Source organism: Salvelinus sp. IW2-2015, unplaced genomic scaffold (genome assembly GCF_002910315.2).
Source record: "Salvelinus sp. IW2-2015 unplaced genomic scaffold, ASM291031v2 Un_scaffold16312, whole genome shotgun sequence".
In the NCBI taxonomy this organism is placed as follows: Eukaryota; Metazoa; Chordata; class Actinopteri; order Salmoniformes; family Salmonidae; genus Salvelinus; species Salvelinus sp. IW2-2015.
The window spans coordinates 428,657-455,657 of NW_019957531.1; the positions used below are offsets into that span (position 1 = coordinate 428,657).

General features: G+C 42.4%; 1 protein-coding gene across 1 annotated transcript; it reads left to right on the forward strand.

The window, feature by feature from the left end:
- Positions 1-3,862: 3,862 nt before the first annotated feature.
- Positions 3,863-25,216, forward strand: snap29 (synaptosome associated protein 29). The gene is made up of 6 exons (XM_024146144.2): positions 3,863-3,953; positions 17,897-18,127; positions 18,880-19,076; positions 19,395-19,480; positions 24,217-24,318; positions 24,530-25,216. Exons 2-6 carry the CDS (start codon positions 17,897-17,899, stop codon positions 24,688-24,690), a joined length of 777 nt encoding a protein of 258 aa, XP_024001912.1. The 5' UTR covers positions 3,863-3,953; the 3' UTR covers positions 24,691-25,216.
- Positions 25,217-27,001: the final 1,785 nt, after the last annotated feature.

Sequence of the window (27,001 nt, forward strand, 5' to 3'; positions counted from 1 at the left end):
CCTCACTGTCTTTCAGAAACTAATTCCAATGTCCGCCTGGTAATGGTTCTGTTCAAACCGATTGTCAAATAACTTTGGTTCCAACACCTGGTTCTAGCGCTTTTGAGATGTAACAATGCAGTACTGTAGAGAGTACATTAATTCATGCAAACGCTGTTCGTCTATGCTCATCATCCATGCTCTAGCTGTTTCTAGCTCTTCAAGTAAACAAATATGTGCCCTCTCAGATGTGCGGTCCTGAATGATTAGCTAGCTAACCTAGCTAGCTACTGTTTGCTATTTTTCTGGCGCATGCAGAATCTGATTTATTGCTCTACAGTAACGTAAACTCACGTAAACTCGTACATCGCCTTGGTCCGTACAATTGCCCTTATTTTAGCGCCCCAAAACGTAATACTTCCAGATCAACTGTAATGTCAATACCATTGTAAAGCACAATTTCTCCCCTTTCCAACAGAATAAATTACATGACCTAAACGCTGCCCGTTTCTGCATAATTCAAGCAGGCAATGAGCTCCTTCAGGTATTTTTAAAAATGGCGGGTGGGGAAGCGAAACTAATGCGTGAGAGTGAGAAGGAGAGATATTGTGTGGGAAAATTGCTTTTTTTCACTCGATCTGTCCAACTTATCGCCTCTAAAATGTAAATAAAACACTATAAAGAGTTTATATAATGTGTCATTACATACCTATTTGAAGGATTGTGTCGAATTTGAATCGGGTTTTTAGGGAGGTGCTAAAGTGATCTTAGAAGTAAACAGCGGCTTTGAGAATGATGATCGCATGCAATGAAGACGCAAAAAATGACTAGGCATCCCCCCACTGTCCATTTCTTGTTTTTAAAGGATGAGAGAAGTGCTACACCTGGTGGAGAGAGATTGTAAGACAGAAATAGTTGCTTTATGCGTGCTGTACGTTACGACATGACACGTCTAGATGTAACGGAGGATCTGTTTTTTCAACTTTTCTCCAATACTATAGAGCCATTACCATGTCGATCAACGCTTGAATAGAAACCTAGTTCACACCCCCGATTTTGAAGTCAACACAGTCGCTACAGTCCCATTAGTTTTCTTTGTAGCCTCGTTTGAATGTTGCGGTTGCGCACATTTGTACGGAATGGGGTGAGTTTACGTTAGCTAGCTAACTTTAGCAAGCTAATCACCATTTCGCAAAGAAATATATAATATACTGTATATACCGAGCTAGCTAGTATTTCTCTTCTTGCCCATGTGAAATTATAAAATGTATTAAGAGAAAAGTAATGGGTTACCTATAGTTAATAACCTCATTCAATTATATTTTACCCATATACTCCCGTATTGATTCGCAAACTAATGCATTGTTTGTTAGCATCCTTGTTATTTCCGAAGTTTTTGGAACAGATTTCTGTTGGACCTTTCCACAAATTATACCCACCCAATGGTAACTAGCTGACTAACATTAGAAAACTTAGTTTCTTGCATGTTCTGTGTTTTAGCTTCATACAAACAGTTAACGCCCACTACAAAACATTTAATAATGTATAACATTTAACAAAATATTTGTAACTTGCTTTCCTATCTTGGTAGTGGTTTATAAATGTCTTCAACAACAAATATTTACTTAACGTTAGCTACATCAAATCAAGTGTTTAAGTCCCTCTTCTCCAAATTTCCAGTCCAACGTCTGCATCTCATTTGAACTTAATTTGAATATGATGACGATTTATTTTACTTACGTCACTAAGCCATCTGACTGACATCTAATTGACCAATAAACGCGACTTTGAAAAACCCATCTCCACACCTGATCCCACCTACTCGGCTCACTTGCCCTCCCATTGGAAACGACAGGATGTGGTCTATCTTATTAGAACATCCTTGGTAGATCTGTGCCAGCACAGAGGGATAGGCCAATGAGTGACATATGCTTCAGTAAGGATGGCTTCTTAGTGTTCATAGCAATGGTTATCAACTGTACCGCAGAAATTGAACATAAATCACAGAAAATATATGTTGTGGTGGCAGCTGCAGAGAAGTATTTTGGTATACGAGATTTGACTTCAGAAGAGTTACAGGGTGTGTGGAGTGGTGGTGTCCCGTCCTCCCAGGCTGCTGGCATGGTGCAGGAGCAGATAGGGTCAAAGTAGTGGAATGGGGTAGTGCGTTTTTAATGAGTGTAGGGTTAGTTGTAAGGGTGTTGTGTGTGTGTGTGTGTGTGTGTGTGTGTGTGTGTGTGTGTGTGTGTGTGTGTGTATATATATAAATATATATATATACCTCACCAGTCAAAAGTTTGGACACACCTACTCATTCAAGGGTTTTTCTTTATTTTTTATATTTTCTACATTGTAGAATAATAGTGAAGACATCAAAACTATGAAAAAACACATATGGAAACATGTAGAAACCCAAAAATGTTAAACAAATCAAAATATATTTTATATTTGAGATTCTTCAAAGTAGCCACTCTTTGCCTTGATGACAGCTTTGCACACTCTTGGCATCCTCTCAACCAGCTTCATGAGGTAGTCACCAGGAATGCATTTCAATTAACAGGTGTGTCTTGTTAAAAGTTAATTTGTGGAATTTAATGCTTAATGCTTTGAGACAATCAGTTGTGTTGTGACAAGGTAGGGGTGGTATACAGAGGATAGCCCTATTTGGTTAAAGACCAAGTCCATATTATGGCAAGAACAGCTCAAATAAGCAAAGAAAAACAACAGTCATCATTACTTTAAGACATGAAGGTCAGTCAATCTAGAAAATGTCAAGAACTTTGAACGTTTATTCAACTGCAGTCGCAAAAAACATCAAGCGCTATGATGAAACTGGCTCTCATGAGGACCGCCACAGGAAAGGAAGACCTGCTGTCAGCTCTGCTGCAGAGTATAAGTTCATTAGAGTTACCAGCCCAAATAAATGCTTCACAGAGTTCAAGTAACAGACATCTCAATATCAACTGTTCAGAGGAGACTGCGTGAATCAGGCCTTCATGGTTGAATTGGTGCAAAGAAACCACTACTAAAGGACACCAATAATAAGAAGAGACTTGCATGGGCCAAGAAACACCAGCAATGGACATTAGACTGGTGGAAATGTGTTTTTCAACAGGACAATGACCCAACACACCTCCAGGTTGTGTAAGGGCTATTTGACCTAGGATAGTGATTGGGTGCTGCAACAGATGACCTGGCCTCCACAATCACCCGACCTCAAACCAATTGAGATGGTTTGTGATGAGTTGGACCGCAGAGTGAAGGAAAAGCAGCCAACAAGTGCTCAGCATATGTGTGAATTCCTTCATACTGTTGGAAAAGCATTCCAGGTGAAGCTGGTTGAGAGAATGCCAAGAGTGTGCAAAGCTGTCATCAATGCAAAGGGTGGATACTTTGAAGAATCTAAAATATATTTTGATTAACACTTTTTGGGTGTCTACGTGTGCTATTTCATAGTTTTGATGTTTTCAGTGTTATTCTACAATGTAGTAAACAGTACAAATAAAGAAAAACCCTTGTGTCCAAACTTTTGACTGGTATATATATATATATATATCAGCGGTCTAAGGCACTGCATCTCAGTGCAAGCGGCGTCACTACAGTCCCTGGTTCGAATTCAGGCTGTATTACATCTGGCCGTGATTTGAAGTCCCATAGGGCAGCGCACAATTGGCCCAGCAATGTCTGGGTTTAGCCGGGGTAGGCCGTCATTGTGAATAAGAATTTGTTCTTAAATGAATTGCCTAGTTAAGTAAAGGTTCAATGAAAATATATAATAAAAAATGTTGTGTAACAAAGTAGAATGGATTTATATTATAGTCCAGCTGGGGGCGGTAATGAAACATATTGGATGCCAACTGCCGTTAAACTCCAAAGAAGAAGAAGACAACGGAAACCGACTTTTTTTGCGGATAATCAGCTGATATAACAACATTTCACCAGGCCACCGTCAAAAGGTTGTGTGGATCGTCAAAGTAAGTGGTTTAAACTTATTTTTATTTGGCTGTCGTTTATTGTTATAAGGAGAAGAGTGCTGTCCGTATATTTAACTAGCTATGAATTGTTAGGTAAGTCATCAGGGGCGTATGAAATACGTCGATTCTGTTGAAAACGTTTCTTAAACGGAAGCAAACTGAACGAAATGTGGAGGGACCTACCTGAATTTGTCCAATAGAACGTCGTTTTAGTTGCAAACGTTGCGTTTTCAACTCTCTTGTCTAGCTAATAATTACACCCCTGTGTAACGTTAGTTAAACTACACTAGCTAACACGTTAGCCAGCTAACTAACGGTAGTTACCTGTTTTAAACGTTGTCATGCTGAAATGTAATTTACCATTTTGATTTAATCACCAACTCAGAACGAAAGCAAAATATTCAGTCACACCAACTTGTTGATAGCATGACAACCACCTTTACCCATGGAAGATAAACCATTGAAGCTACCATTGAAGCTATGACCCGTATTACTATTTTACATTAAATAACGTGTTCATCGTACTACTAACATTTTGTTTGGTATGGTCTTCGGGTCAACAGCCCTAGTAGTAGGCTGGACAATAGAACGATTCAAAATTCACCCTAGGTTGAAAAACGGCATAAGAACGTTGGCAGAGCTGGAACGCTAGCGCGAGCCCATAGCATATTAATTGAACGTTCGCAGAGCCTGTTTTGACTAGTGTGTTGCTTAGAATTCCATTTCGCCTAAATGGAACAAATGTATCCCTTTTTATTTTACCACTAATCTATTCCTCGGACAACTCGTGTAGAAAGTAAACATCCGCACTTCAATGGTGTCAACTATGCCTACGTCTGCGTAATGAGAAATTAGGGAGGGGAGGGGAGGACTTCTGACTTTCTGGTCTAGTGATCGTTGACAACCGAATTTACATAATTACAAAGATGAGATTCTCCTGCTTTAATAAAATCTAAAAATACACAATGAGATATTTGACGAAATAGACCGACATTCATATCCATAGGAAAACAATGGGGGGAGCTCAGCGAAAAAGTATTTGGGGGCTAGCATTTGATGACTACCGAGCTCGCTGCCCAGACTTACATAACTCACAATAAAAATGGTGTCCGACTTGAAAAAAATCTAAATATACACATTGCGAGATTTTTTTTTTTTTTTACATTTAACTACAAACAACGTGGGCAGGTCTCATTGCCAACAATGGCAAAGCAGGCGGTGTGACTTAGACCAATAAACTGGGAATAGAACGTTCGTAAGGCGAGTTGGTGCCACGGTGCTCAATAGCACTAATAGGAGCTGGCAGGGTGAAAATGCCCTAAAATAAGGCCTGTTTTTTCCCCCCATATTTACTTCAAAACGACGGCAAGCAGCTTGGAAATATGGTCATATTATGAAACGGGGCTCCACAGCGGATGCAATGGACTAGTTTTTATCAGAAAAAAAGCGTTGTTAAATGTCTGGACATGATGGACACAACATTTTTGCCGCTTTTTTTTGTTGTTGATAAAAATGGAGGGCCATGGAGCCCAGTTTCATAACATTACCGTATGTCCCAGCTGTTTTCCGTAGTTAAGAAGTAATCATGAAAACAACCTGGGATTATTTTATGGCATTTTTCACCCCGCCAGCTCCTACGGGGTTCTATGCTAACCTTTTTCCCAAAGAGTACATGCGCTCCTAAATGAAAAGGAGCGCACAAAGAAATTTAGGAGCACAGTGAGAAATGTAACAGAGTTTATTAACAAACAATTTATTACATACATATTTATACAGCGTGTGTGTGCGTGTACTAAGGGACACACATCTGTGGAACAGCACATGCCACCAAAATCACACATTGACCCATGCCTACTTGACGCAAAGGATATCAGTTGTCCAGCTGCTTTTGTATGTTGGCCGTCTGGCACGCTTAGAGGTCAGCCAGCGGTCCACGGCAGGAGTGGGCTCGAACTCCTCGACAGAAGACCGCTCCAGGCTGATCCTCATCAGGTCTTCGGTGGTGGAGAGCTTCTTGTCGAATTCTTAATCCGGTTCTGCGCAGAGAAGCCTTGCTCACACTCGGTGGCTGAAATGGGCAACACCAGCATAAGCCGCACCAACTCCAGTATGTTCTAGGGAAAAGATTATATCTTCCAATTTCATTTAAACTCTTACCATTAACGTATCAAAACCAACCATAGGATACCATTACATGGACTCAGGACTGTTAGTCTACCTTGTAATCGTGCCTGTTGTCGTGTCTTTGACTATGCCAGATTGATTGCTATGACATGCTATTCTATAAAATAATTTATCCGGTATCAATATTACCTGATTGAACTAACCATGTAAATATTAATTAACTAGAGAGGGACACCACGAAATAATATTTATAGAGCTGTTATCTTTCGAATAAACTCTTAAAGATTTTGTAATATTTTACTAAATAACAGTCACATTAATCGTCATTTTATTCAGTCTCATCTGAAGGTTGTAAGTCCTTGATTGTCTGCAAGAATCCTGGCTAACAAGTTGAATCAGCAATACAAAATTGGGTTTAATTATTTATTTACTAAATACCTAACTAATCACACAGAATCACACATATACAATTAAATCATAACTTGATCACAAATTACGTCATACAGAAAACGTCGCCTTAGCAGCGGCGTTAATAAGATATGACAGTTTGTGGTACGACAAAGAAAGGGCCTGAGTCGTTAGTGAAAAGAGCGGGAGACGGAAACATAGGCGATGCGTGTGCTCTCGCTAACATATCGTATCTTATGCATTCTAAATTACCCGCCCATTTAAGAAAGAATAATGTCAATACATATTTACTTGACAGCTCCGCTTCGCTAGGTTTGGTGGTAGATGGAATGGACCGTATCGCCCACCCGAGGTCCTCTGTCCTTTGGAGCGATGTCTCTGTCTACTGTAGTCAACGGTAAACCTTGTGAGTAACCCGGTTTGTGTGGTGGAAGACGTGATACTCGGACTGTTCTTCCTTAAACCGCGTTTGTAGCAAAGCTGTTCTGCCAACTCAAACGGCTAGAGATATCACTTCTGTAGTGAACACGAGTTCAAAGTTCATACCATACACAATCTAAAGTCCAGCTGATGTTGGCTTCATCTAAAGTGATTATCTGAACCATTCTGACACTGGATCGTCATCCTAGCATACCGGAAACAGGAAGTTACATTTTTGTCACTGGGCTTTATTAGTAGAGGTAAGAGGGTGTGTCTAAAAGTTTCTAACCCACACCTCTTCACAGGGCGCGGGCCACTGTGATCAGAGAAAACTTAATGAAGGCACAGATTCCCTTATTTGGAAAGCTAAAACTACGGTACATTTCATCTTCTTCACAAATAAATGCTCATATTGCAAACATTTTGGAATATGAACAACAATTCCATGTGAATCCGATACCTCTGACGTTTAGACTTTTCACAGTAGAGTTTGTCATTCTATCATTGATGAGAATGTGTCAGAGGGCAACCGAACTGACATAATATACCTTAAGTACCACCGCATATGTTCAGTTGGTTGGATTGCCAGAATATAGTTCATTTCCCCCCAACTTCTGATGTTACCCAGAATCTCTATGTTAACCCATGGGTTTCCTTATGTCACATCAGTTATAGTGGGGAGAGAGAAAAAGGGGGAAAGAGGTATTTATGACTGTCGTAAACCTACCCCCAACCCAACGTCATGACACTGTAGGGGTCCTTTGTCAACATGGTCTCCCACATGCCACTGTAGGACTTGTCCTTGAAATTGTGGCTTAACCAGAAGTTTCAGCCCTTGCCACTAATCCTGGATTGCAGCCATGTTGCACCCCGATCTACAGGATTGAACAGAGCAAGTGAGTATGCAAACGTAACATTGTCTCATATGGCAATGCAGTGTCAAATAAATTCTTACCTCTCTAGAGGCTCATTGAAATGCCTCATCAGGTATGCCACACCATCATCGCCAAAGGTGAGGAGGCTGGCCTGGTCTTCTGGCCATGTGTCAGGGTTTAGCATGCTGGAAGACAGCTCTAGTCTGTGAAAGTCAGAACAGAATCTTCGAAACAATTATTCTCCTTCCCCCCCCCCATGTCTCTTGTGCAACATAAAATAATAATTCTGTGGTATCTACCATTCCAGCACTTAGCGCACACACACACACACACAGAGTATTGTGTAACATTCTCTGCCAGCAAATAAAACTAGATCATAGAGAATTAATTAGTTACAAATCTATGTGGGATACAGTGGATTGGGATTATGTGCCCCCCTGCCTCTCTCTGCATGTGGGCAATCACTCCCCCATGTTCACGGAGGCACCATCTGCCCCGAAGGAGATGCACTTCTTCATCCATGATCCTCCTCTGGGCAAACAGCACGAAATGTGCCCTTGGTGGCATCCAAAACACCTTGAATGACAAATCAAAAAAACAATTATACAAAAGTATTTCTGACAAACTAAATAAAAGTATCTCTTATGAATAAACTTTACACAAGAATAAAGCCTATGAAGAGGAACAACTCACCAATGGCATGAGTGCTCAAGGGTCTGTTGTCCGACCAATAGATTGACTGGCTTCCCATCCTCCAACAAACGTACATAGATTGGACTGCGTCCTCACAGAAACCTCTGTGGTTGGGGCATGCTTGTGGAATGTGGGACTTGTAGTTTTTAAACAATTAGCAGCGGGGGAAAAATAGATTACGGTAGGTTGTAATCTTTAATCGCACACTGTGCTCGTAAATATTTTTTGGTTTGCACATCTATTTTTAGGGGCAAATGCGAGTGAAATACTTGCATTGTAGAGCCCTGTTCTAATGAGCACCATAGCACAAACTAGTCTTCGAACGTTCTATTCCCAGCTCATTGTTTTGCACAATAATGCTAGCTTCTTTAATGTTAGCAATGAGATCTACCTGCATAAACCTTATGGGTTTACCTCAGGAAACTTGACATTAATGCAACCGCTGTGTCAGATTTCAAGAAAACTTTACGGAAAAAGCACACCACGCTATAAGCCACACGGTCCCGTGTGGCTCAGTTGGTAGAGCATGGCGCTTGCAACGCCAGGGTTGTGGGTTCATTCCCCACGGGGGGACCAGGATGAATATGTATGAACTTTCCAATTTGTAAGTCGCTCTGGATAAGAGCGTCTGCTAAATGACTTAAATGTAAATGTATAATCTGAGTACAGCGCTCAGAGCCCAAACAAGCCATACATATATCCGCCATGTTGTGGAGTCAACAGAAGCCAGAAATAGTATTATAAATATTCACTTACCTTTGATGATCTTCATCAGAATGCACTCCCAGGAATCCCAGTTCCACAATAAATGTTTGTTTTGTTCGATAACGTCCATAATTTATGTCCAAATACCTCCTTTTTGTTCGCGTTTAGTACAGTAATCCAAATGCGCAGGCACTAGGTCCAGAAAGTCAAAAAATTCCATTACAGTTCGTAGAAACATGTCAAACAATGTATAGAATCAATCTTTAGGATGTTTTTAACATAAATCTTCAATAATGTTCCACCCGGAGAATTCCTTTGTCTTCAGAAATGCAATGGAACGCAAGCTAACTCTCACGTGAACGCGCATGGTCAGCTCATGGTAGACCTTACTCAATCCCCTCTCATTCGGCCCCCCTTCACAGTAGAAGCATCAAACGAGGTTCTAAAGGTTCTAACAAGGTTCTAAAGACTGACATCTAGTGGAAGGAAGTGCAACATGACCAATATCCCACTGTCTTCAATAGGGAATTCGTTGAAAAACGACCAACCTCAGATTTCCCACTTCCTGGTTGATTTCTCAGGTTTTTGCCTGCCATATGAGTTCTGTTATACTCAAGGACATCATTCAAACAGTTTTTGAAACTTCAGTGTGTTTTCTATCCAAATATACTACCAATATGCATATTCTAGCTTTTATGGCTGAATGGCAGGCAGTTTACTCTGGGCACGCTTTTCATCCGGACGTGAAAATACTGCCCCCTACCCCAAAGAAGTTAAGGCAGGTTTCAGAGCTCTACGTGATTTCTGTGATTTTCTGAAATCACACACACACACAGTCAATGTGGAGTGACACAGTGTGAGGATAATAGACACACAGAGCCTGTAATAGTTACCTGCGTTTGAACTATCAATGAACCGTCAGACCTAGAGCTCTGAAACTTGATATACGTGTTCTAGAGCTCAAGTCGATAGTGCACGTGGCTCTAGAAGGTTCTCAGGCCGAGAAACAGCCTTGTACTTCAATTCATTTTGACCATCGTGAAAATGACGACATTTAGAAAAGTCCCAGAGTCACAAGACTAGGTGCACTGAAACCGCATCTGCCCATAGACGGACCCTGAAGTTTCTGTCCGATAGCTTCAGGGACCCCGTAGCAACGTCCGGAAAAATGTTCTGCGCTAATTAAGGTCGCTGCTTGGAATCTGAATGACCTATCCAGCTGAAATTCGGGGTCGCTTTAGCTAGGCCTATACATAATGTCGGAACTGGACCCGCAGCTAGAACGTAACTACGGGTTTAATGTTTTTATTGTGGTTTAAATAAGCATGCCCCTTTCAAAAAATGTAGACCTAAGAACAGATATAGACCTTGGTTCAGTCCAGACCTGACTGCCCTTGACCAGCACAAAAACATCCTGTGGCGGACTGCAATAGCATCGAATAGTACCCGCGATATGCAACTGTTCAGGGAAGTCAGGAACCAATACACACAGTCAGTCAGGAAAGCAAAGGCTAGCTTTTTCAAACAGAAATTTGCATCCTGTAGCTCTAACTCCCAAAAGTTTTGGGACACTTTAAAGTCTATGGAGAACAAGAGCACCTCCTCCCAGCTGCCCACTGCACTGAGGCTAGGTGACATGGTCACCACCGATTTAAATCCATGATAATCGAAAATTTCAATAAGCATTTCTCTACGGCTGGCCATGATTTCCTCCTGGCTTCCCCAACCCCGGCCAACAGCTCCGCACCCCTCGCAGCTACTTGCCCGAGCCTCGCCACCTTCTCCTTCACCCAGATCGCAGATGTTCTGAAAGAGCTGCAAAACCTGGACCCGTACAAATCAGCTGGGCTAGACAATCTGGACCCTCTCTTTCTAAAATMATCCGCCGCCATTGTTGCAACCCCTATTACCAGTCTGTTCAACCTCTCATTTAATCCGAGATCCCTAAAGATTGGAAATCTGCCGCGGTCATCCCCCTCTTCAAAGGGGGTGACACTCTAGACCCAAACTGTTACAGACCTATATCCATCCTGCCCTGCCTTTCTAAAGTCTTTGCAAGCCAAGTAAATAAACAGATCACTGACCATTTCGAATCCCACCGTACCTTCTCCGCTGTGCAATACGGTTTCCGAGCTGGTCACGGGTGCACCTCGGCCACGCTCAAGGTACTAAACGATATCATAACCGCCATCAATAAAAGACAGTACTGTGCAGCTGTCTTCATCGACCTGGCCAAGGCTTTCGACTGTGTCAACCACCGTATTCTTATCGGCAGACTAAATAGCCTTGGTTTCTCAAATGACTGCCTCGGCTGGTTCACCAACTACTTCGCAGACAGAGTTCAGTGTGTAAAATCGTAGGGCCTGTTGTCCGGACCTCTGGCAGTCTCTATGGGGGTACCACAGGGTTCAATTCTCTGGCCGACTCTTTTCTCTGTATATATCAACGATGTCGCTCTTTCTGCGGGTGATTCTCTGATCCACCTCTACGCAGATGACACCATTCTGTATACTTCTGGCCCTTCTTTGGAAACTGTGTTAACTAACCTCCAAACGAGCTACAATGCCATACAACACTCCTTCCGTGGCCTCCACCTGCTCTTAAACGCTAGCAAAAACTAATGCATGCTTTTCAACCATTCGCTGCCCGCCCGACTAGCATCACTACTCTGGACGGTTCTGACCTAGAATATGTGGACAACTACAAATACCTAGGTGTCTGGCTTGACTGTAAACTCTCCTTCCAGACTCATATCAAACATCTCCAATCCAAAATCAAATCTAGAATCGGCTTTCTATTTCGCAACAAAGCCTCCTTCACTCACGCCGCTAAATTGTAATTACTTTGCTACTATAGCCTATTTATTGCCATACCACCTCATGCCATTTGCACACACACTGTATATAGACTTTCTTTTTTTCTATTGTGTTGACTGTACGCTTGTTTATTCCATGTGTAACTCTGCGTTGTTGTTTTTGTCGCACAGCTTTGCTTTATCTTGGCCAGGTCGCAGTTGTAAATGAGAACTTGTTCTCAACTAGCTTACCTGGTTAAATAAAGGGGAAATAAAAAAAGGCGCTGTGAATTTTGGGCCTGCTCTGAAATATGTGATAGTTGGCTTCTAAAAGAGTTGGGTTTGGTGTCAGAATGATATCTTATTGACTGATGGGCACTGACTTGATGGCTGACTTTTGTCCAATTGCAATACTTTTAAAAGTGAGGAACCATCACTAAATTGACATGCAGAAATCAACACCAACGAGCGATGGAAAGGAACCACTATCACTGCCCTGCCATCCCGAGTTCAACGGGCCAGTCAATTGGGCATATCTGCAGTATTTTAGAGCATGCCAAATTCGTGATGGTAATTGCCCATTGAAAGACATTGCAAATGGACAGCCGTGCACCTGGTGATCGGAACGGGTTTCCAAGAGCACATTTTTTAAATGGTTTTTAATGCCTTTAGGGGGGTTGCAAGGGGTCCACGGCTGTGTAGGGAGCACCCCACCCATGCCCATCCAATAGGGAGCGCCCCTGGTAATGTTGGACGTTTTTCTAAAAATCTTTCAAAAAACATGACAAATAGACCTAGGTTGATTCAGGGCTTAATATACCCTGCTCAAAAAAATTAAGGGAACACTAAAATAACACATCCTAGATCTGAATGAATGAAATATTCTTATTAAATACTTTTTTCTTTACATAGTTGAATGTGCTGACAACAAAATCACAAAAATTATCAATGGAAATCAAATTTATCAACCCATGGAGGTCTGGATTTGGAGTCCCACTCAAAATTAAAGTGGAAAACCACACTACAGGCTGATCCAACTTTGATGTAATGTCCTTAAAACAAGTCAAAATGAGGCTCAGTAGTGCTGTGTGGTCTCCACGTGCCTGTATGACCTCCCTACAACGCCTGGGCATGCTCTTGATGAGGTGGCGGATGGTCTCCTGAGGGATCTCCTCCCAGACCTGGACTAAAGCATCCGCCAACTCCTGGACAGTCTGTGGTGCAACGTGGCGTTGGTGGATGGAGCGAGACATGATGTGCTCAATTGGATTCAGGTCTGGGGAACGGGCGGGCCAGTCCATAGCATCAATGCCTTCCTCTTGCAGGAACTGCTGACACACTCCAGCCACATGAGGTCTAGCATGTCTTGCACCCAGGCCAACCGCACCAGCATATGGTCTCACAAGGGGCCTGAGGATCTCATCTCGGTACCTAATGGCAGTCAGGCTACCTCTGGCGAGCACATGGAGGGCTGTGTGGCCCCACAAAGAAATCCACCCCACACCATGACTGACCCACTGCCAAACCGGTCATGCTCGGGGATGTTGCAGGCAGCAGAACGTTCTCCACGGCGTCTCCAGACTCTGTCACATGTGCGTGTGAACCTGCTTTCATCTGTGAAGAGCACCGGGCGCCAGTGGCGAATTTGCCAATCTTGTGTTCTCTGGCAAATGCCAAACGTCCTGCACGGTGTTGGGCTGTAAGCACAACCCCCACCTGTGGACGTCGGGCCCTCATACCACCCTCATGGAGTCTGTTCTGACCGTTTGAGCAGACATGCACATTTGTGGCCTGCTGGAGGTCATTTTGCAGGGCTCTGGCAGTGCTCCTCTTTGCACAAAGGCGGAGGTAGCGGTCCTGCTGCTGGGTTGTTGCCCTCCTGACAGACACAGCAAACCTTCTTGCCACAGCTCGCATTGATGTGCCATCCTGGATGAGCTGCACTACCTGAGCCACTTGTGTAGGTTGTAGACTCCGTCTCATGCTACCACTAGAGTGAAAGCACCGCCAGCATTCAAAAGTGACCAAAACATCAGCCAGGAAGCATAGGAACTGAAGTGGTCTGTGGTCACCACCTGCAGAACCACTCCTTATTGGGGGTGTCTTGCTAATTGCCTATAATTTCCACCTGTTGTCTATTCCATTTGCACAACAGCATGTGAAATTTATTGTCAATCAGTGTTGCTTTCCTAAGTGCCGAACAGTTTGATTTCACAGAAGTGTGATTGACTTGGAGTTACATTGTGTTGTTTAAGTGTTCCCTTTATTTTTTTGAGCAGTGTATGTATATATCTATATCTATATCTATATCTATATATATATCAGTATCATTTGGTCAGTATAAATGCCATTTGGACATGGATCACTGACTTTTGGGTTCAGAAGCCACCTTCCTATGATCATATATGGACATAAAATCCTGATTTGGTATTTTCAATACTTATGTATGGCATTTGGCCATGGTTCACTGACTTGACTTCCTATGGTCATATATTGCAAATGGACAAAACATAGGCCTTGTGGATAAAGAAGACATAGGTATGTTCATATGGTTGTTATATATGTATTATTGACAAATCAAAACCATTTCTAAAAAAGGGTCCAGAACGCACTTTTTTAGAAGGAGTTGTGTTTTTGAAGAAAAAATAAACATTTTCAAAATTTGACCCTTGGAGCTTGACTTTATGTCCGTTTGCAATATGAACATTTACAGTGGAGCGTGCTCGCCATCTTTGGGATTTTTACTGTATGACATTAGGCATATGCCAGTTGCCATAAGCTTAGAATGAACTGCCGTCCATTTGAGTGGTATTTGCGATCGTGTGTATGTTTCGCCCAATGGCAATATGTTGCCATTAATTTTTGTCCATTTCATGGGGGTCTTCCCTTACCATGGGACACCTCTCTGAAATGCCATGTTACATGCTTAAATCCTCGCCCGAACGGCACTATTTCGATATTGAGATGAAGTGGATGTTCCTGGCATTTGGATGCTCCTCTCGTATGCTCCTCAGTACTGGGTCAAGGTGAGCCCATGTGTCTGTGGTGTCGTGTTGAAGACAGGCTGACAGTGACGCAAATGACTCCACCCTGCCCCCACCGATATAACTCCAGTATGGAGGGTTACCTGCTGGTTGCCACCTCAAATTTGTTTTCTTTATTTCCCTGGTGTATTTACAAGTGTAGTTCTGACTAGTCTGTGAACCACTACATCATTCTGGGTCAGGGTCTCAATCTCCTCAGTCTTTCAAACTGGTGCTTGATGTTATAAATGTGTCTGGAGAAGTTTGAGAGGTGGTCCTGTGTGAGGTCCACCAGCTTTCCAATGGAGGTATGCCTCTTCTCAAGAAACCCATTCCTCACTTCCTTCTCTTCAGTGGGCCCATCTTTGCATTTCTTTGTTATTGGTACAGATTTAGTGACCCACTCCTCCCATACGATGATGTTTGCTTTCGTTGAAGGATCCAGTGCTGTGTAAAATCTTATGCTTGCAATTGCTGCATGTCCTGTACATGCAGGACATGTCATCGTCACTACACACAATGGCCTGTATAGTGTCCCTTGGGGTCATAGAAACATCATCCCCAAGCTGGTGCAGCTTCTTTATCTTCAAGCCAAAGTTTTCATGCGTTTTGCAAGCACATGTTTCTCTGTCTGATTCTTTGCTGGCCAATCCAAAATGGCTTAAGTTTAAAGAATTGAGCCTTAGATTCTCAGACAAATCTTTTATGAAAATTTGCCATAGTGTGCATTTTTTTAAGGCTCTCTTACGGAATATCTGGCCCTTTTTCTGAATTTCTCCTGTTTTCCCATTTATTACAGTGGAGACTTCATCTTGATGAAGGAAGCGGCTAAGAAGTGTGCACATTAGTTTTCACTTGATGTTATTGGGTAATGTTCTCTGACCTCTTTGTAGTTTTCTTCTGGACCTTTGTAGTTTTCTTCTGGACCTCTCTGCCTTCTATGTTGACTATTACCTGCTTCCTCTTGGTCATCTCAAGTCTTTTCTTTAGGTTGACCTTCTCTTTGGTCCTCTCCAGAAGTAGCGCAACTTTGACCTCAATTTTGATAGTGTTTTCTTTCTTCTGTTCCTCTTTTTGGGTGATTCCTTTGGGGTAGATGTCTTCATTGGTCCTGGTGTCTGTAGATATGTTCATTCTTTTAGGAGTTGAGTTGATGGCAGGGGCATTTACCTGCTGAGGTGAGAATGGCTGTTCTCTTGGAGGCTGTGTCTTCTAGAAGATTTTGAATGACTTAATTTTGCTTCTTGAACGTGTTGAAGTGTATAATCTTGCTCGCTTGATGGTGTTATGTCCAATACAGCTATTAGCGATTTCTTTTTTCTGTAATATCTTTTGAGTTCCCCTGCCACTTTTCTTCTTTATGTTGCTTCTTTGTCAGATCTTTTTTTTATTGATTTGACAATTTTGCTTTCGTTTTTGAAATCTGGAAATGGAAAGGAAGCATGACATGAAATGAGCATGTCTGAAAGTATAGGGAAAATCTTACTGTTATGGACACATCATCCTATAGTAAAGACTGAATGGCTTACAGACTGGAATCCTATAGTACAAACTAGATGGCTTACTGATTGTGTGTGATGGACGTGTGAGCTCGCATATGTAGACTTCCTAACACTGTAGGGTATTGACTTCCTATAGACACTGTATGAGGGTGTAGGCTTCCTATAGATTATACAGTTGAAGTCAGAAGTTTACATACACCTTAGCCAAATACATTTAAACAAAGTTTTTCACAATAACTGACATTTTAATCCGAGTAAAAATTCCCTGTCTTAGATCAGTTAGGATCACCACTTTTTTAAAGAATGTGAAATGTTAGAATAATAGTAGAGAATTATTTCAGCATTTATCACATTCCCTGTGGGTCAGAAGTTTACATACACTCAATTAGTATTTGGTAGCATTGCCTTTAAATTGTTTAACTTAGGTCAAATGTTTCGGGTAGCCTTCCACAAGCTTCCCACAATAAGTTGGGTGAATTTTGGCCCATTCCTCCTGACAGAGCTGGTGTAACTGAGTCAGGTTTGTAGGCCTCCTTGCTCAGACACGCTCAGACAAGCCATTTTGCCACAACTTTGGAAGTCCGCTTGGGGTCATTGTCCATTTGGACGACCCATTTGCCATCAATCTTTAACTTCCTGACTGATGTCTTGATGTTGCTTCAATATATCCACATAATTTCCCCTCAGCAAAGCACCCCCACAACATGATGCTGCCACCCCCATGCTTCACTGTTGGGATAGTGTTCTTCGGCTTGCAAGCCTCCCCCTTTTTCCTCAAAACATAATGATGGTCATTATGGCCAAACAGTTCTATTTTTGTTTCATCAGACCAGAGGACATTTCTCCAAAAAGTACGATCTTTGTCCCCATGTGCAGTTGCAAACCGTAGTCTGACTTTTTTTATGCTGATTTTGGAGCAGTGGCTTCTTCCTTGCTGAGCGGCCTTTCAGGTTATGTCGATATAGGACTCGTTTTACTGTGGATGTAGATACTTTTGTACCTGTTTCCTCCAGCATCTTCACAAGGTCCTTTGCTGTTTTTCTGGGATTGATTTGCGCTTTTCGCAACAAAGTACGTTAATCTCTAGGAGACAGAACGTGTCTCCTTCCTGAGTGGTATGACGGCTTGGCTGATTTGATTTTTCCATGATGTCAAGGAAAGAGGCACTGAGTTTGAAGGTAGGCCTTGAAATACATCCACAGGTACACCTCCAATTGACTCAATTATGTCAATTAGCCTATCAGAAGCTTCTAAAGCCATGATGACATTTTCTGGAATTTTCCAAGCTGTTCAAAGGCATAGTCAACTTAGTGTATATAAACTTCTGACCCACTGGAATTGTGATGCAGTGCCTGCTGTGTCCACTCCACTGTCATAACTCTGCTGTTCTGTTGAAAAGATGGCGTACCCCAGAACCCACAACCCATTTGCAGATGATGAGGAGGAGGAGCAGTGCCGGTCAAGTGGGGGATTTGATGACCCCCAAGAGAGGGGAATGAGTGAGGCAGAGAGCAAGCAGAGATGCCTCCAACAGGAAGTGATGCGTACGGCCAAGTCGGCGGTGGACAGCAGCCACCGCTCCCTGGGGCTCATCTATGAGTCGGAGAAGATCGGCGCTGAGACTGCAGAGGTAAGCCTATGCATTCAGAAAGTATTCAGATCCCCTGACTTTTTCCACATTTTGTTACGTTACAGCCTTATTCTATTTCAAGCTACACACAATACCCCCCTTTTAATTAAAAAAACATGTTTTTAAAAATGTTTGCAAAATGTTTTTATAACTGAAATATCACATTTACCTAAGTATTCAGACCCTTTACTCAGTACTTTGCTGCTGGAAAAACATCCCAACATCGTGATGCTACAACCACCATGCTTCCCCGTAGGGATGGTGCCAGGTTTCCTCCAGACGTGACACTCGGCTGCAGGCCAAATAGTTATCTTGGTTTCATCAGACCAGAAAATCTTGTTTCTCATGGTCAGACTCCTTTAGGTGCTCTTTGGAAAACTCCAAGTGGGCTATCGTGTGCCTTTTACTGAGGAATGGCTTCCATCTGGCCATCTGGCCACCATCTGCGGAGATGGTTGTCCTTCTGGAAGGTCCTCACACCTCCACAGAGGAACTCTGGAGCTCTGTCAGAGTGACCATTAGGTTCTTGGTCATGTCCCTGACCAGGCCCTTCTCCCCCTATTGCTCAGTTTGGCCGGGTGGCCAGCTCTAGGACGCTGATCTGTAACTTGGGGAAAGTTCACCCTGGAGCATCTGTATTATCAAAGTCCAGCATTGTTAGATGTATTTCTCCATGTTTTTGGCCAACTGTAAAGAGTGATACAGCCGAGTGCATTTGATAACATTGATTTCCTCTCTGTGTCCATCCGTAGGAGCTGATGCGTCAGGGGGAGGCTCTGAAGAGGTCCGAGAGGATGGTGGACAACATGGGCCAAGACCTGAAAACCAGCCAGAAACACATCAACAGCATTAAGAGTGTGTGGGGAGGCCTTGTCACTTACTTTACGGCCAAGCCTGAGACCACCAAGCCCCTGCCAGAAGAGCCTGTTGCCTACCAAGCCAGCAGCAAGTAATGCCCAGTCCCTCCCTGCTTATTCCTATACCTCTATCTCTTTATTCTGGCATGTGCTGTTGCTATATACATTGCTAGTGAAAAACTTTTCATGGGGTATCCCAAACATTCCACCATCAGTAGCCCTGCCATGTTGCCCATACAGGTCCTGTGTGAAGAATGAAGAGGTGTAAGATGGCAGTAGAGGGCTCACTTACACTGCCGGTCTTTACTTTTTCTGTGTTCAAGTCTCTGATTAAACTGTGAAGTGTGTAATGTCTTTAGTATTTGGTCAAAGATCATCCTGACTTGAGTCTCTGACTGTGTGTGTGTTAGATTGCAGAATGCCATGTCTCACAGTCAGGAGCATGAAGGCAAGTACCAGGCCAGTCACCCCAACCTGAGGAAGTTGGACATTGGAGGTAAGGCCACAAACCTCAGCCACAGAATAATATCTCCTTTGTCATCCCTTGTTCCCTTTCAGTTGGTCAACTTGGTACAACACAGCTATGAGGAGTTTGTGTGCTAGAGTCCTCTACTGAAGAATATTATAATTACGCTTGACAAGGCCAGTGAACACCATGCCTCACTGGGAGCTCTGCCTTCCACAGGTGATAAACCCGAGGCATGGATTAATTCCTTCAATTCTTCCGCTCTTCACCTTGAGCTGAGCAGAACAATTTACGAATTTTAAGGATCATTTTCCGTTCCAATGTTATTTATCAGGCTTTACGCCAACTTAACTGTCTTATGTAAGGAGGGCGTGCTCATCCTTCTGGACATTGTGTTAAAGTTTGGTAACTAGTTTTGTGAAGTTCCCTACAATTTGTTAGTTATGCTTTGGCCTGTTTAGCCTCGCTAACTGGTTGTTATTAAGATGACCAGCACGAACGAGTCGACAAAGGCTGGTTTGAGTTCACGATCTTGCCCACAGTCAATGTCTTTGAATGATACTCATGAGTGTTGTATGTCTCGGCTGGGTACATGCTCAGGCTGCCCTGGATCGAACCAGCCCATGTATATTCATTATGTATCTTATTTATCACATGCGCAGAGCATACAGATAGAAGCTTTGAGTGAAAAATCTGTCCGACACCTCTGTTATAAGCCCAATCAATACGCAATAATTCTTAATATAATCGTTTTTTGGCCAAGATTCAAAAGAGCTATTTTTATTTCTCAATTGGTAACTGAATGCAGGCTTCATCAACACGTCACACACCACTTTGCAATGAGCTGGAGGCAGTATGCATTTTGAAAACACATACTTTTGTATATATAGTGTATGTATGTGGACACCCCTTCAAATTAGTGCAAATTGGTTTCAAAGAAAAAGCCATCTCAGACTGATCAATAAAAAAGATTAAGATGGGCAAAAGAACAGAACAGACACTGGACATCGCTTCTTCACTGTTGACATTGAGACTGGTGTTTTGTGGGTACTATTTAATGAAGCTGCCAGTTGAGGACTTGTGAGGTGTATGTTTCTCAAACTAGACACACTAATGTACTTGTCCTCTTGCTCAGTTTTGCACCGGGGCCTCCCACTCTTTCTATTCTGGTTAGAGCCAGTTTGCGCTGTTCTGTGAAAGGAGTCGTACACAGCGTTGTACGAGATCTTCAGTTTCTTGGCAATTTCTCGCATGGAATAGACTGATTTTTTTGCCTGTAATGGAACCCACAAATGCTGATGCTATAGATACTCAACTAGTCTAAAGAAGGCCCGTTTTATTGCTTCTTTAATCAGGACAACAGTTTTCAGCTGTGCTAACATTTTTGCAAAAGGGTTTTCAAATGATCAATTAGCTAATCCAAGTTTAGCATTTTAAAAGGCTAACAACATGCCATTGGAACACAGGAGTTATGGTTGCTGATAATGGGCCTCTGTAGATATTCCATAAAAAATCTGCTGTTTCCAGCTACGATAGTCATTTACAATATTAACAATGTCTACACTGTATTTCGGATCAATTTGATGTTATTTTAATGGACAAAAACAAACTTTTGTTTGTGCGTATGTGTGCTAGCTAGCAGATTTTGCTGTTTTGGTACTGCCCATATGTAGATTGGTTGGGAATGGCAAAAAAGAAATACGTTTACTTAAGAGTTAACTCTGCAAATGGCTGGGTGATTTTGATTAGTCAATTGGTCAATAATATAATACTCTTAGCAAAGGTGTTTATCTTTAATTTACAATCTGTAGAAACTATGAGAATATAAATATTTTGTGAAACAGCACAGTGGATAAATATATGGCAGCTAGAAATCAACCTGATGGTCTTCAGGGATAGATTGGAGGGGTTGAGGGTTGCTGAAGGCTGGGACTAAAAACAAACAAGAGTTTACATTAGTTATGTCTGAAATGTATGTATAAGCTGGAAGTAAAAGCCTAAGTGTTGTTGTCCATTCGTTTACTCAATTTAGGGGGGAGTAATAAACATTTAATATATGTAATATATAATTAGTTTACTCCAATTAGGGGTAATAGGGTTAGGGAAAATATTAAAGGCAGAAAAATATATATAAAAGTCCCTTTTTCAGGACCCTGTCTTTCAAAGATAATTTGTAAAAATCAAAATAACTTCAGATATTCATTGTAAAGTGTTTAAACATTGTTTCCCATGCTTGTTCAATAAACCATAAACAATTAAGGAACATGCACCTGTGGAATGGTTGTTAATTGCCTACTGTCTGTAAGCTGTTAGTGTCATAAGGTCACAGGTATGAAAACGTAGGACACTAAAGAGGCCTTTTTACTGACTCTGAAAATCACCAAAAGAAAGATGCCCAGGGTCCCTGCTCATCTGCGTGAATGTGCCTTAGGCATGCTGCAAGGAGGCATGAGGGCTGCAGATGTGGCCAGGGCAATAAATTGTAATGTCCGTACTGTGAGATGCCTAAGACAGCGATGCAGGACGGACAGCTGATCGTCCTCGCAGTGGCAGACAACACCTGCACAGGATCGGTACATCCGAACATCACACCTGTGGGACAGGTACAGGATGGCAACAACCACTCCCCAAGTTACACCAGGAATGCACAATTCCACCATAAGTGCTCAGGCTGTCCGCAATAGGCTGAGAGAGGCTGGACTGAGGGCTTGTAGGCCTGTTGTAAGGCAGGTCCTCACCAGACATCACCGGCAACAACGTCGCTTGACCAGACAGAACTGGCAAAAAGTGCTCTTCACTGACGAGTTGAGGTTTTGTCTCACAAGGGGTGATGGTCGGATTCGCGTTTATCGTCTAAGGAATGAGCGTTACACCAAGGCCTGTACTCTGGAGCGGGATCGATTTGGAGGTGGAGGGTCGTGGTCTGGGGCGGTGTGTCACAGCATCATCGGACTGAGCTTGTTGTCATTGCAGGCAATCTCAACGCTGTGCGTTACAGGGAAGACATTCTCCTCCCTCATGTGGTACCCTTCCTGCAGGCTCATCCTGACATGACCCTCCAGCATGACAATGCCACCAGCCATACTGCTCTTCCTGTGCGTGATTTCCTGCAAGACAGGAATGTCAGTGTTCTGCCATAGCCAGTGAAGAGCCCGGATCTCAATCCCATTGAGCACGTCTGGGACCTGTTGGATCGGAGGGTGAGGGCCAAGGCCATTCCCCCACCCCAGAAATGTCCGGGAACTTGCAGGTGCCTTGGTGGAAGAGTGGGGTAACATCTCACAACAAGAACTGGCAAATCTGGTGCAGTCCATGAGGAGGAGATGCACTGCAGTACTTAATGCAGCTGGTGGCTACACCAGATACTGACTTACTTTTGATTTTGACCTCCCCCTTTGTTCAGGGACACATTATTCAATTTCTGTTAGTCACATGTCTGTGGAACTTGTTCAGTTTGTCTGTTGAATCTTATGTTCTCTCGGTCTGCCGTGGGCCATTTTAATTTGGTGTTTGCTTGGGGTGTGATTTCATGTCCTCATCGTTGTGTACTACCGAGTTGACTGACTGAAAGAGAACATACAGTTATGGCTATCTACTGTTCCCTGAAGGAGGGAAACGATGTTCGGCCCTCTGGTTTATCACCTGTGGAAAGGTGGGGCTTATTAGCCATGTCAGCCGTGATTCGACTGTAGTTCAGGAGAGGGCGCTTGCGTTCACTACTCCCCATAACTGTGTTGTACCTCATTTCCCTCCTTCAAGGAACAGTAGTTATGACTATATGTTGCACACGATTATTTTGAAATGTATTTTGTTAACCCATAACCAAATGTTATTGGTTCATCCTTTAATTGTAGTTGTGGCCAACACAAAGTAAACCAAAAACACCCCATCTCAAACATACGTTTTCAAAATGATAAACGCAACAATTTCAAAGATTTTACTGAGTTACAATACAGTTCATATAAGGAAATCAGTCAATTGAAATAAATTAGGGCCTAATCTATGGATTTCAAATGACTGAGAATACAGATTTGGATCTGTTGGTCACAGATACCTTAAGAAAAATAAGGGTGTGGATTAGAAAACCAGTCAGTATATGGTGTGACCACCATTTGCCTCATGCAGCGTATAGAGTTGATCAGGCTGTTGATTGTGGCCTGTGCAATGTTGTCCCAAGTTGCTGGATATTGGCAGGAACTGGAACAAGCTCAATAGGTGACATGTCTGGTGAGTATGCAGGTTATAGGAGAACTGGGACATTTGTAGCTTCAAGGAATTGTGTACAGATCCTAGTGACATGGGGCTGTGCATTATCATGCTGAAACATGAGGTGATGGCGGCGGATGGAACCACAATGGGCCTCAGGATCTTGTTGCGGTATCTCAGTGCATTCGAATTGACAATCAATAAAATGCAATTGTGTTCGTTGTCTGTAGCTCATGCCTTCCCATACGATAACCTCACCGCCACCATGGGGCACTCTGTTCAACTTTGGCATCAGCGAATAAGCTTTTTGTGCATATATAAAATGTCTGGGATCTTTAATTTCAGCTCATGAAACATGGGTCCAACAGTTTGTTGCGTTTATATATTTTTGTTCAGTGTATTTCCTATGTGACCTCACATACTTTGGCTGAGACAGGCCCTTCTGATTTTTTGATCACTTTTATGCAAATGCAAACTTCTTTATTTAGCTCATATTTCATAAATCTGGAACACTTGTCAGCTACTTTAAGCTACTTTATCTCCTCCTGTGTGTGGTGTAGGGTTCGGCGCATTTGCATCAGATGACAGCTCATCCAGTCAAAATGGCTACCCTGCAAACAGACAGCTTAGAGCCGCCCACCAGACACTGGACAACAACTTAGGTAAGAGCCTTCCAGGACCTATGGGGAAATAACAATTACATTTGTCTAAATTTTATTCATGACTTTTGATGGCGATCAACAAGATTCCAACTCCTTATCAGCAGTAACATCTGTTTTTGTGTGAAGCCGAAAGCAAATTTCCACGTTTTGTGGAGAATTAAGTTTTTGTTTTTTTATTCTAATGAACCCCTGTTTTCTTGAACTGCTCCAGATGAAATGTCCCTGGGCCTGGGAAGGTTAAAGAACCTAGGACTGGGCCTCCAGTCTGAAATTGAGAATCAGGATACTTCTCTGGACAATCTGCTGGGCAAAGTGGACAAGCTGGACCTCAAGATCAACAACACCAACCACCAGATCAAAAACCTCAAATAATAAGTCCCAAACATTCTGACTCACCTGTCAGACACCGGTCAACTCAACTCCCCTTACCTGGGTTTCGCTACACAGCAGCTCTCTGTGCACCAAGATGTCTTATTCCTCTGATAGAGTACCAATGTTATTGATACTCTAATGAATGATATTCATTTCTTCAAACAGCTCCACATAAATGCATAGACCACCCTGTTCTTGACGATTTATGATTTATCTTGTGATTTTTAGAAAGGAAGGATCTCTGAGTAGGACCTGTGTAGTAGGTTTAAAGGGTAGTTGAGAAGTGTTAATGGTCTGTTATTGTTGCCCTCAGTTTGCATTGTGGTAAATTGCATTTTAATTCAGTTTGGTAAATTTAATTCAATTTCAACTCAGTGAGGGATCCTCTTTGAGAACAAAGGGCCACTTGCATTCATGAATTGAATTTAAGAGTCTGCTGACTTGACATGCTATTGGCCCCAACCTTGATCGCTGTGTCCAGAAGCCAGAAAAATAAATTGAGTGTGGTGCTTGTTTGAAACTGGAATGTCATACTGTGGTATGTATGCTGCCTGCTGATTAGATGATTCATATCTAATTTGTAACTTTTGAGATGACATCCCCACAGAACTCAAATTAATGATTCATTACATTTCTTTAGACTCACCCACACTCTTGTACAAAACACCCCCCCCCTTGCTGGACCTGTGCTTGGTTCATGTAGAAATAGACAAAGAACCACACCTGTTCCCCTGGAAGAATCAAGTGCCATCCACTCGTCTTACACCAGGTCTTAGGCTCGAATTCAATCTGATGCGCATTATAGAGTGCTGTCGACAATGCACCTTTTTGAAGGCAATTTTTTTCTTCCCGTTTTGCGGAAGTTGCATTCACGGTAAATGCTTAAATATGTCACACGTGCTCCAACGCGTCTCGGATTAAATATCGGCCTTTTATTTGGGGATCTGAAAGAATGTAGCCAAGTGGTTAAGAGCGTTGGGCCAGTAACTCGAAAGGTCGCATCTCAGAGAAACATCTGTCGACGTACCCTTCAGCAAGGCACTTAACCCTAATTGCTCCGGATAAGAGCGTCTGCTAAATGACTAAAATGTAAATGGGCAACCATGTTGATTTAACCTATCCTGTGACTTAATGTTTGTAGATGAAGAAAGGAAGCCACTCTACGCTATTGAAATGCACCCCCAGTGTCTCACAATACAAGTGGCTTCTTGTATGTGTAGCCTCTTATGTTTCTCATTGTTTTTGCAAGATACCGCTCCAAACTTTGACATCCCTTCAGAAAAGTAGCAATGTGTGGAATGGAAATTGCATTGTTAATTCTTCCTTAATTTCCTTTTGCTTTTGTTGTGATAAATCGCCTCGTGTATAATCTATTTTGATGTGATTGAGGAGAATATTTAACAGAATGTGACGGCTCTTTGTCTGAAATGTCTTCTGCAAACGGAAGGAACATTTATGCATTCCTGTGTGTGCACAGAAGTATATGAAACCTCTGTATTACCTTTTTACAAACGTCAATGTACACATGCTGAGAATATGGTTTAAATACAGACTTTAAATTGAGAGAGATGTATTCTGTTGTCTTCCTAGAGAAGTAGACGAATATCCCGTACTCTAACTTGTTTGTGAAATGTTGAGGTTACTAAAACAGCTGTAACTTTTGATCTGAATATAATTTCTTGTCCAAACTCCAGATTTGAGTACCAGAGAAGTAGACGAAGCTGGTAAGCCCTTTTTTTTGTGGTTGCAAAGTGGAATTGTTAGCTGATTTGGGTCAAAAGTTGCATGATTTCACTCACAGGAAGTGATGTCACAATGGGGAGCCTTAGAATCTTGAGAAATCCCATGTTAGCGGATTTGGGGGGGGGGTGAACGGACTAATAGTTTAACAGATATCAAAAAGTTGTATACAAGCAACTCGATCGAGACCATTCTGCACGTTTTTGAAGTTGGAATGGCATTTCAAGTTTAAACGGTGTAGGAGTAGCGTGCGGAGGAAGAAGAACAACTAAACTTTACAAGTAAAGTTGTGGGGCTAGCTAAAGCCCTTTAAACGTTTGTTTGTGGTAGTGAACGATGTGTAAAAATTTCATTTTTAATTCCCATCAAGTCAGTAGTTAGATGTGTGGTTGTGGATACTAGATGTGGTCAGAAGTTGTGGTTAGTTGTGTGTATGTGGTCAGTAGTTAAATGTGTGATCAGAAGTTGTGTAATTGTGAGAGAATGTCAGTTGGAAGTGATGTCACAATGGGAAGCTTTAGAATCTTAGCCTCTCCTTTTAATTTTGGCCTGCAGTGTCAGCAAATATCTT

What these genes read in the sequence shown, in the direction of transcription:
- snap29 (XM_024146144.2), top strand. Translation starts at nt 17,897, where the DNA reads ATGGCGTACCCCAGAACCCACAACCCATTTGCAGATGATGAGGAGGAG. An exon ending in TCGGCGCTGAGACTGCAGAG is followed by an intron (nt 18,128 to 18,879) that starts GTAAGCCTATGC and finishes GTCCATCCGTAG; the next exon opens with GAGCTGATGCGTCAGGGGGA. An exon ending in GCCTACCAAGCCAGCAGCAA is followed by an intron (nt 19,077 to 19,394) that starts GTAATGCCCAGT and finishes TGTGTGTGTTAG; the next exon opens with ATTGCAGAATGCCATGTCTC.